This window comes from Juglans microcarpa x Juglans regia, chromosome 1S (assembly GCF_004785595.1).
Source record: "Juglans microcarpa x Juglans regia isolate MS1-56 chromosome 1S, Jm3101_v1.0, whole genome shotgun sequence".
NCBI lineage: Eukaryota > Viridiplantae > Streptophyta > Magnoliopsida > Fagales > Juglandaceae > Juglans > Juglans microcarpa x Juglans regia.
The window spans coordinates 10,052,085-10,064,155 of NC_054595.1; the positions used below are offsets into that span (position 1 = coordinate 10,052,085).

The following is a 12,071-nucleotide window of genomic DNA, read 5'->3' on the forward strand; positions in this document are numbered from 1 at the left end:
CCACAAGCAAAAGCTGGAAAAACACCTAAGTACAAGCGAAAGCTGGAAAAGAGCACAAAAGTCATTAAGACTAATCCCATCCATTACAATAATCGAAGCCCAAAGCAACAAAGTATGAAAAAAGAAGGCTCTAATCCCTTCCACCGATCGTACTCTATTGTAGAAACAGCACCCATTCCTCTCATTCCAAACACACCACATAAGACAAAGAGGTACCATCTTCCAAACGGCCGTTATTTGACGATTTCCTTGAATCCCTTTCCAACAGGCCAAAAGATTCACCACCATCATGGGCATCACTGTTAGGGACCCCGGTCAAGTCCCCAAACACTTGCCTTGCTAATCCAAAGCTTGCCTCAATGTGACCGAGTCATAGTTCTTCTCTTGCTTGGTCCACGTCCAATGATGGTCAAGGTGACCAAATGGGTGATATGATATGGTGAGGTTAAGTGTCTCGTCTAGAAGGATGATGGTGACAAGGAAATGGTTCAAGGTAGTGTATGGCTAGGAATGGTTGTGGGCGCACGGCACTAGGAGGTGCTAGGGTTGGCGCCACTTTGGGTTGGTGTTTAGGGTTTGGGAATGAATGTTGGTCGGTTAGGGTTTGGACAAGGATGGAGGGGTTGGACGGCTTGGGACTTGAATTTAGGAAGGTTTCCTAAATTTGTGGGATTTAGAAGGAAACAAGATATGGCCGGATATGGTAGGAAAGGGTCAATTAGGGTTCCTAAATTATAGGAACTCTAATTATGGGAAGTATGGGGGTCGGCTAGGGCAAGTTAAATTAGGCAAGTGATTGCCGAATTTGCCTTGATTGCTTATGGAAGGATGCGGCTAGGGTAACACAAGGAATCACTCAACTATGGGAAGTTGACTAACACTTGTGTTGGTCGAAATTGGTGTTGGTTTGGATTGGATGATTGTAATGGAATGGATATCACCAATGAACAAATGATGAACACGAAGAACAAATAATAAAATTATCAAGAACAAGTGAACAAACATAGCCAATTCAACTATGATTCACGAATTGCACATAGATGAAATAAACCTCTTTATTGATGGACTTGAACATAAAGAATAGAACAACTTGGATTCATGAATTGCACCAAGTTGTAAAACAAGATAGATAAATGAATCACACCTATTCACGAATTGCAAGGTGTGATCCTCTCTTTGGGATTCACGAATTGCACCCAAAAAGCCCAAGTGCTCTAGCACCGAAATGTGATCTCAAGAACAAAAAGTCTACCCACTAGGGAATTTGCCAAAAGATCCTCATGAAATGACTAAGGTTCCTATTTATAGGTTACAACTTGGAAACCCTAAAATGGTCCCTTCAAAGTAAATAACAATTAATTAAAGGATCAAGTAAATAAAATAATAAAATAGAGCCATGGACTAAACCATGGTGTGACATGCTCGGGCCCATGGTGGGCTAAGTGGTTGCATGTTGGTTGGTTGGCCCATGGCTAAGTGTTGGTTCGGCATGGTCCAAGTGGGTGGCTTGGACGTTGGCTGCATGGCACGGGCTGGAGCCGTGCGCTGGATGGCACGCCATGGGGCGTGCCACTAACCTCGCTGGTGCTCTGCAGGGTGGGCGTGGGCGTGCTGGCATGCGGCAAGGGCCCATGGTCAATCTGATGTGCGGCAGGAGCTGCTAAGGCCATGCGGGTGTGCGGCATGGTCAACCTAGGCGTGTGCGCGCGCGCGCAGGTTGGCTTGCCTGTGCGGCGCCTGGGTGCTCGCAGGGCCATGCGGCCCACTGGTGTGCGCGCGGATCTGCGCACTGCGAAGAGTCTGGGCGTGCGGCCCGCTGGGGCGCCTGGTGCCGCGCACATGCGCGCGCTGGCCTGCGCTGCGCGCATGTGCGCGCGGGTTTGTGCTGCGCATGCTGCCGTGCGCCTGCTAGCCTCACTAGCCTGCATGCTGGGCGCCCCGTGGGTGCCATCGCGCGGGCCAAGGCATGCATGCATGCTGGGCGCCCCGTGCGTGTCATCCCACGAGCCAAGGCATGGTTGTAGGCTAGCCAAGGTGCATGTCTCCACCATGACTAGGGCATGGGCGGCTCCTCTAGGGGCAACTCGACGTGGGGGTCTAACAATCACCCAAGCAATGCCAAGCTTAGCAACAACCTCATCGCACAAGGCCTTTGACACATCACAATGGAGAAGAAGGTGATCCGCTGATTCTGCACACCTTTTGCACATGAAGCACCAATCCATTGCAACGATACCTCGCTTTCTCAACTTATCAGTAGTAAGAATTTTCCCATGAGAAGCCAAACACCCGAAGAAAGCCACCTTGAGAGGCACTTTGCATCTCCAAATATTTTTCCAAGGAAAAAAATCAGTAGAGGAATGTGACGCCAAGGCCTTGCGCAAAGATCTAACCAAGAATTTCTTATGACGAAGCTGATTCCAGAGTAATCTATCCTCCCCTCCAGATTTTATATTTGAAGCATGGAGCAAGCTAAAAAATCAGTGATGTCCCCCACCTTCCAATCCTGGACATCTCTAATAAGCTTACTGACCACTGAATAAAACCAGCAGTGTTGTCCATATAATCAGCCACGGAAGTGCCTTTATCCAAAGCAATTCTAAAGAGAGAAGGGAAAGCATTTTTCTAGGCCTCATCCCCACACCATAAGTCATGCAAAAAAGGGATCTGGTTACCCCTACCCACCTCAAATCTGAAATTTCTGGAGAACTCCTCCCATCCATTACAAATGAATTTCCACACTCCCACACCGTATGCCCCTCTTACTTCGTTTGAGCACCAACATCCCCAAATGCTCCCATATTTGGCATCAAAAGAGCATCCCCTTCTTGATGGTACCACCATAACCATTTCCTTAAGAGTGCCTTATTGAAAGTTTTCACGTTTCTAATCCCCCAACCTCCCAAAGATAAAGGTGTACAAATCTTGTCCCACTTAAACAAGTGGAATTATTCTCATCCTCCAATCCGCCCCACAAGAAAGCACGATATATCCTTTCCATTCTATTAACCATTCTTGCAGGCAAAGGAAATAGAGATAGGAAATAGGTTGGGATATCAGATAAGGTACTCGTGACTAAGGTGATTCTACCACCTTTGGACAAATAGATCTTTTTCCAACCAGCCAATCTACATTAACTTTTCTCTGTAACCTTGTCCCAAATAAAAAAGGACAATAATGTTGGTGAAAAACTTCCATCAACAATGTTGACTTGTTTACTACTCAAACAAGGACAATAAGAATGAAATAATTGAGGGAGACTGGTCATATGGTTCCATGGTACATGAGTTGAACGAATAAGCACTAGGAACATTACCTGTTGGGGCCAAGGAACCAGTAGAAGTACCAGATATTGGATTAGATTTTAGCGGTTGAAGGAGATGATCCACCTGATCTGAACTGAGAAAGTTGGTCTTTGCTTCATTTGCTTTCGGGTGACTGCCTCCAGGTTTGCTGCTCTTCCAGTTTGCTGGTTTTCCATGGAGTTTCTAGCAAGTTTCTCGTGTGTGGTGTGTCTTATTACAATAATCACACCACACTCAAGATTTTTCCTCATACTTCCTTTGAGTAGAGTATGGCCCCTGTGCAGAGGCATTAGCTGAAGCAACTGTATTCGAATTATTGGAGTTAGTAGCAGTCAAATCTGAGTTCTCCACTGCTCCATCAGTTCCCTTCCATTTCAGCATGACATTCTGACGACAATCTTCATGTCGTACTTTAGAAAATACCTCTCCAATTGGAGGCAAAGGCTGTCTATATAGAATTCTCCCTCTGACTTCATCAAACTCGTCATTGAGTCCAGCCAAGAATTTAAATATTCTTGCATTTTCCACCATCTTTTTGTTGTGGTTGCAGTTATCAGGGCTCTTCCATTCATACTCATTGAATAGATCCAAGTCTTGCCATAGCTCCTTAAGGACATTAAAGTATTTTGTAACACTATCTTCCCCTTGTTGGGTCTTGCCAATTTTTTGTTGCAACTCATAGATCTGTGTATAATTTCCAAGGTCAGAATACATCTGACTAACATTCTCCCAGAGTTCCTTAGCAGTTGAGTAGCACATGTATTTGGCACTAATCTCTTCATCCATGGAGTTCACGAGCCATGACATAATCATAGAATTTTCAGCATTCCATGTAGAATATGACGCATCTGTTTTGGCAGATGTCTTGATTTCACCAGTATGATATCCAATTTACCCCCTCCCTCAAATATACATTCGCATTGACTGTGCCACCGCAAGGAGTTGGCTTCATTGAGATGAATATTTGTAATTTGGACAGAATGAGGCTCGGTATGGGTAGGTTTGTGATCAGTGTTTGTCTTGATCAAGGAAAAGGGTTTGGATGTATCGGACATGATGAAATACAGGGATTATGGAAGTGAACAAAGTAGAGAAACGGTAATAAGGCCTAGAGTTTAAAGGCTATGACTGCCGGCAGGTTTAGAGTTTGATAAAAAAAAATGCTAGAATGAGATACCAGGCTCGGCTCTTGATACCATCTAGATAAACTGAAGTTTACTTTTCTCATTCATACTGAAAATAGATTTACTAGGGTTTATTTATAGATTACAATGCTAAAATAGATAAGGAAACAAATAACTAATTGATAACTAATTGATAAGGAAAGAAATTACTACTAAAAGGAAAAGATAGATCTCCTAAAAAACTCTCCTAAGATATTCACAAATCTACAACAAACTCCCTAAAATACATTTTGATTGAGTCATCCAACAACCCTTTTGCTTCAAGGGGTATTTGACAAACCGAGGTGCCCATGTGGGAATTTTTTTAATTTTTTTTTTTTCACTTGGATGGCCTCCTTGGGCAAGATCCTCATCATGGATAATTTAAGATAACATCGCATCATTGTGATAGATTGGTGTTGTATGTGCAAAAAGAACAGAAATCTGTACACCAACGTTTACTTTATTGGGAGATAGTTAGAGCCTTGTGGGATTGAATTTTTGGTAGAGATGGGCTGGCTTAGGTTATGTCGAAGGAGAGTAGACCTCTTTTCAAGTTGGAGAAGTTTATATGGCAGCTTACAAATTGTAACGGTGTGGAAGATGGTTCCTATTTGCCTAGTGTGGTGCATTTAGTGGGAAGGAATGATAGAATATTTGAGGATCGTGAGCAAACGATGGAAGAGTTAAAAACTTCCCCCTTCAATGCTTTGTTTCTTTGGGCAATTGCTATAAATTTTAATGACCTGAGTTTTCATTGTTTCCTTGTATCTTTTTCTATTTCTAATTAGGTGTTCCTTTTGTATAGATCCTGTGTACTTGGGCTATTTCTTTTATGGTTTTTGATAAAAAAAATTTATTAATTGTACAAAAAAGGGAATAATAAAAACTCAATCCTTCCTCTCTAAGAAAATCGCACTGCATCCACTGAGGAAAATATAATGTAAATACAAGCAAGTTATAGTCTTTTAAAGGACAGCTTACATGACCCAAAATGAAGAAGCATCTGATCCATATTTTCCCATAATAATGTTGATTGAAAGGCATAAGGTGATGCAAAGCTGTTGATTACAAAAAAAGTGTCCAATGCTTATCCAACATGGAATTAATCTAAAATCAGGTTTGATTTTATTTAAGATTTCCATTATGTGTCTATGAATGCTATTTTATGATTATTTTTTGTGTATTTGGTCAGATAACTTACAATGACAAAATATCCCAAAATTACCTGTGGGAATCATATTTGTCATTTATAGGTGAGAATGGTCACAGGAGACAATCTTCATACCGCAAAAGCAATCGCTTTGGAGTGTGGGATACTTGCTTCAAGTGAGGAAGCTACAGAGCCTAACATTATTGAGGGAAGAAAATTCCGTGAATTATCTGAGAAAGAGAGGGAAGAACTTGCCAAGAAAATTGCGGTATGGTTCGGGTAGCGTGGTTTTTCTATATTAATTTGCAGGATGTTCATCAAGTATAAATTACACCCCCCCCCCCCCCCCCCCCCCCCCCCCCCCCCCCCCCCCCGGCACAGGAGTGTTCCTGATTGCAAACTCAGAAATATTTCTTAATTACTTTTGTGGAATATAATATGTTGTAATAGATCATTTCTTAATTAGGTGATGGGTAGGTCTTCTCCTAATGACAAGCTCTTGCTTGTGCAAGCACTCCGTAAGGGGGGAGAAGTTGTTGCTGTAACAGGAGATGGCACCAATGATGCTCCTGCACTTCATGAGGTTTGGCTTCTTTATCAAGATATTTATTTAAGTAGCTTTGAACTTTTATATCCTTTTTTTAACCTTAAAGGCGTGCGAAAGTGGTTCATAAATAACGGCAAGTTATGAAGATATACATGTTGTCAGAACGCAAATTCAAAGTTGTTTGGATCCTCGAGATGTATTTCACTAGGAAACTTCTCATTGCATGGATATGAAGATATACATGCCCAGTATCTGATTTGTAAATGCAAACTGTATCCTATCTGTACATTAATCCCACTTTTAATGCTACAAGTACATATTGTTTGTGTGAATGGGAAAAGTCCAGCATGTATCTTATACCAATTAATATTCCCAGCCATAATAACACGCCTAGTTGCTTCAGAAATCATAGATGTTTATTAAACTTGAGATTTATACAATTCGAAAGTGTAACCATAAGTGTGCATAAAGCATAGATTCGGATATATTTGAAGTAGACTTCGACAAAAATGTCCAAGATTCTGAACGTATTGGGCTTGTGTTCATTTGCATTTTGCCATTGTGTAAGCAATTTCTTGCTGTGCCTCTTGTAGTTCGAAAACTTTTATTTACTACACTTTCCATTATCACAAGAATGACTTCCTCGTCATAGTTGATCACATTTATACCATTTGGACTATAGGCAGATATTGGTCTTTCTATGGGCATTCAAGGAACTGAAGTAGCAAAGGAAAGTTCGGATATTATTATCCTGGATGATAATTTTGCTTCTGTTGTAAAGGTTAGTGGGCATCTTACCATTTGTACTTCATAGAGCTATTATTAGATAGGGGTCAAATCATCTTTACCATCTTTACAATGAAATACCATTTATCCCTTTAGCAATAATATACTGAACCATTCTCAATACTTCAATTATCTATTCAATGAATTTGGTGTTGCTTTAAATGCATGTTGATTTTTTGAGATTAAGATGATATGAATTAATACATGCGATAGTTTTGAAAGGCTTTACATCTAAGAAGCTGGGATAAGTTATAGAGAAGTGCTAGATCTACAAAGGTGTCTTACAAAAGCGAACTTACAAATGGATGTGACTCAATGTGAGACATCAGATCAATAAAAGAAGCTTTACATATCAAAGGAAAACTAGGGTTTTCTTTAAGATATGGCAGCTAGGCAGCCAATCTCCTATTTTACTGGGTTGTGGCTAGGGTTACATGGCAACTAATCTCCTATTTTACTGGGATACAGCAGAACTGAATTTCAAATAGATTAGGATTTATTTACTAATCTTATCTTGTATTTAAATTAAACTTGTACATATTTAGATAGGATAAAGTCAGGTTAGTTAAGATAAGATAAAGATGTAGTTTGTTGAGATTCAAATTGAATTCTCAATCTTATCTTTGTAATTATTTCTGGAACTATTTTTTATATAATGAGAAGGAAGCACCTCAAAGAGGGGATCGACCAAAATCTGACATGGTATCAGAGCTACTCTGATTTCCTATTTTTTTGCACTTCCTCGGCCAACCCTAAAATCTTTAGGGTTGCTGTTTTCTGTTTTCTCCAGAGGCTGCTTCTAGTTTCTTGATTTTCCTGGGGTCCTCTATTTCATGGCAGCAGCTCTCTTTTCTTTCTCTTGATCTGTTTTCATGGCATCTGAAAAATCTGATTCCTTGTGCATTCGGTTCAATGGAAAAAATTATTCTGCTTGAGCATTTCACTTTCAGCTTCTTGTCAAGGGTAAATATCTGGGGTCATGTTGATGGGACTATTCCAGCCCTAACAGTGCAAAGGAATTGTCTACATGGGAGAGTAAGGATGCCAAGATCATGTCTTGGATCCTAGGTTCTATTGAGCCTTACATCATCCTCAATCTACGACCCTACAAAACCTCCAAAGCTATGTGGGAGTATTTGAAGAGAATCTACACTCAGAATAATTCCGCTCGAAGATTTGAGTTGGAATTTGAGATGGCTAATTTTTCTCAAGGTGGCTTATTAGTGTAGGACTTCTATTCCGGTTTTTCAAATTTGTGGGCTGAATACACTGACATTGTGTATTCTTCTATCCCTGCCAATGGTCTCCCTCATGTGCAAAGTGTGCATGAAACTAGTAGGAGGGATCAGTTTCTTATGAAACTACATTCTGATTTTGAATCTGTTTGTTCTCAGTTAATGAATAGAGATCCAGTTCCGTCTCTTGATGATTGTTTGGGAGATTTGCTTCAGGAGGAGCAAAGGTTACTTACTCGGAGTACAATGGAACAGCAGCTTGCATCTCCTGCTCAAGAGGCATTTACAGCACAAGGAAAATCCGAGGGCGGAGACTATAGCACTACACAATGCTATAGTTGCAAGGGATTTGGTCGCATTGCCACCCACTGTCCAAAGAAATTTTGTAACTATTGCAAAAAATCTGGACATATTATCAAGGACTGCCCAATCTGACCTCCTCGGAAGCAAGAGAGTGCCTATTCCACCTTTGTTGAAGTCTCGGGTGCATCCTCTTCTTCAGCTCCTGCTGCTGCCACTCATGCTTCAGCACCTGCCAGTTCTAGTTCTACTACTCTTACTCCTGACATGGTACAACAAATGATAATTTTTACATTTTCTGCTTTAGGCATCTCAGGTAAACCAAAGTCCTCCCCTAATTCTTGGTTAATAGATTCTGGTGCCTCAAATCATATGACTAATAATTCCAAATTGTTGCACAATCTTCAGTCCTATGATGGTCCTCTCAAAATCCACACGGCAAATGGTAGTTCACTACCAATTTCTGCCGTGGGTGATGTCCCCTGTCATTCGAAATGTTTTGGTTTCTCCTACTCTCTCCACAAGTTTACTTTCTGTTGGGACAGCTTGTTGAAAATAATTGTAATGTCTCTTTTTCATCTTCTGGTTGTGTTGTACAGGATCGAGTGTCCGGGAGGATGATCGCGAGGGGTCCTAAGGAGGGTTGGCTCTTTCCAATAAATCCTAGTTCAGCTTCTATTGCGTCTAGTTCCTTTATTTCTTGTAATGCTGTCAAAATAAGTATTAAGGATTGGCATCGACGTTTAGGACATCCCAATCCTAATGTACTCCAAACTTTGTTTAAATCTGGTGCTATTGACAATAAAAATTATGTTTCAATGGAAACAATTTCTTTTGATTATACCTCTTGCAAACTTGCCAAAAGCAAAGTGCTACCATTTCCACAATCTGGTTCTCATGCTTCTCGGGTGTTTGATATAATTCATAGCGATGTTTGGGGTATATCTCCTGTTATATCACATGCTCACTACAAATATTTTGTTACTTTTATTGACGATTGCAGTAGATTCACTTGGATCTATTTTCTTCGCACTAAAAGTGAAGTATTTTCTGTTTTCAAGGCCTTTCTTGCACTCATTCAGACACAATTTGCTTCCTCAATTGAGGTCTTACTATCTGATTCTGGGGGTGAATATATGTCTCAGAATTTTCTTCAAGAAAAAGGTATTCTTTCTCAACATTCTTGCACATCTACACCACAACAAAATGGTGTAGCTGAGCGTAAGAATCGTCATCTACTTGATATGGTTCGGGCTCTTCTTATTGACTCATCCGTTCCATCTCGTTTTTGGTGTGAAGCATTAGCTACTGCTGTCCATTTAATTAATAGATTGCCCACACCAATTTTACATAATGTTCCTCCCTATTCCATACTGTTTGGTCACACTCCTAGTTATTCTGATTTGCATATCTTTGGTTGTGTGTGTTTTGTTCATCTTCCACCAAATGAAAGACACAAATTGACTACTCAATCTGTTAAGTGTGCTTTTCTTGGATATACTTCCACTCAAAAAGGATTTCTTTGTTATGATCCTAATGCACGAAGAATTCGAATTTCCAAGAATGTGTTATTTTTTGAAAATCAGCAATTTTTTCTCTCATGTCAATCCTATCTCACCTAGTTTTTCAATTCTTCATGATGAGTCCGAGCCCTTCCCTATGCCCATTCCTGATACCTCTTCTGCTCCAGTGGCTCGGTTTAAACCTGGTTTTGTCTACACTCAACGTCATAGCACCCCTTTAGCCTAGTCTCCTATGGCTTCTCAAGATTCTCCTACTCCGGCACCTGATCCAACATCCGCCATAGTTCCTGCTGATTCTGTTCCTCAGAAATCTACCCGTGTCTCTCACCCACCAGATCGGTATGGTTTTTCTTCTCCCACTTCTATGACTGCTACATTATCTTCCTTTGCTATCCCTTCTTGTTACAAATAGGCTATGGAACATGAGTGCTGGCAGCAAGCAATGCAGACAGAACTTGATGCACTTGCGGCTAATCAGACCCAGGATGTGGTACAATGTCCTCCTTCTATCAAACCAATTGGTAGTAAATGGGTATACTCCGTAAAGCTTCGTTCCGATGGCTCACTGGAATGATACAAAGCTAGATTGGTTGCTTTGGGGAATCGCCAAGAGTGTGGCATAGATTATGATGAGACTTTTGCTCCAGTTGCCAAGATGACTACTGTTCGCTTGTTACTTGCTCTTGTTGCTTCTAAATCTTGGCAATTACGTCAAATGGATGTCAAGAATGCTTTCTTGCATGGCGATCTAAAGGAAGATATCTACATGAAACTTCCATCTGGTATGCCTATTTCCTCCCCTATGGCTGTTTGTAAATTGAAGAGGTCTTTGTATGGTCTTAAACAAGCTCCTCGAGCTTGGTTTGAGAAATTTCGCGATACTTTGCTAGGGTTTTCTTTTAAGCAAAGTAAGTATGATGTTTCCTTATTTTTGCACAAGGGCGATGCTAGAGTAGTATTTTTATTGGTATATGTAGATGATATTATCATCTCTGGTTCGGATGGACTTTTGATTCAAAAACTTCAGCAACATCTTTATAATGTGTTTCACATGAAGGATCTTCGAGATCTTACCTACTTTCTAGGGTTGCAAGTTAGGTCTCAGCCACATGGTTTATTTGTCAATCAACACAACTATATTCAAGACCTAATTCAGTTAGGGAGATTGGAAGATACTACTCCAGTTGATACTCCTCAGGAGGTGAATGTTAAGTATAGGAAAGATGAAGGAGAACTTCTCTCGGATCCTACCTTATACCGTAAGTTGGTTGGCAGCTTGATTTATCTCACTACCACGCGCCCTAATATTTCCTATGCTGTCCACACTGTTAGTAAGTTAATGGATTCTCCTAGACATCTTCATTTTGTAGTTCGTCGGATTATTCGCTATCTACTTGGGACTCCTAATCGTGGACTGTTTTTTCCTAAGGGTTCTTCTTTTCAATCAGTTGTCTACAGTGATGCAGATTGGGCTAGATGTCCAGACTCTTGACGTTCTACTACTGGATGGTGTGTCTTCCTTGGGGATTCTCTTATCTCTTGGAAGTGTAAGAAGCAAAATTGTGTATCTAAGTCATCTACAGAGGCTGAATATCGAGCAATGTCTGCTGCATGTTCAGAAATTATGTGGTTGCGTGGTATTCTTTCAGAACTTGGCTTTGCACAGGCACATCCCACGCCTCTTCATGGTGATAATACAAGTGCCATTCAAATTGTAGCCAACCCAGTTTTTCATGAACGTACGAAGCACATCGAGGTTGATTGTCACTATATCCGAGATGCCTATGAGTCTAAAGCTATCATTCTCCCTCATGTGTCCACTGAACACCAAGTAGCTGATATCTTCACCAAAGCTTTGACTTGACAACGGCATCAATACCTAGTTAGCAAATTGCTGCTAGTCGACTCACTAGCATCAATTTGAGGGAGGGTATCAAAGGAAAACTAGGGTTTTCTTTAAGATACGGCAGCTAGGCAGCCAATCTCCTATTTTACTGGGTTGTGGCTAGGGTTTCATGGCAACTAATCTCCTATTTTACTGGGATACAGCAGAACTGAA

The 12,071-nt window shown here is 40.8% G+C and overlaps 1 protein-coding gene across 6 annotated transcripts in view; it reads left to right on the forward strand.

The window, feature by feature from the left end:
- The window catches only part of LOC121247879 (calcium-transporting ATPase 9, plasma membrane-type-like), a 72,485-nt gene that overhangs the window by 49,023 nt on the left and 11,391 nt on the right, over positions 1 to 12,071 (forward strand). For all 6 annotated transcript variants that reach the window (XM_041146342.1, XM_041146345.1, XM_041146344.1 and 3 more), the window contains 3 exons: positions 5,725 to 5,889; positions 6,088 to 6,204; positions 6,851 to 6,949. In XM_041146342.1, coding sequence (XP_041002276.1) covers positions 5,725 to 5,889; positions 6,088 to 6,204; positions 6,851 to 6,949 — 381 coding nt within the window. The remainder of the gene's footprint in view (positions 1 to 5,724; positions 5,890 to 6,087; positions 6,205 to 6,850; positions 6,950 to 12,071) is intronic.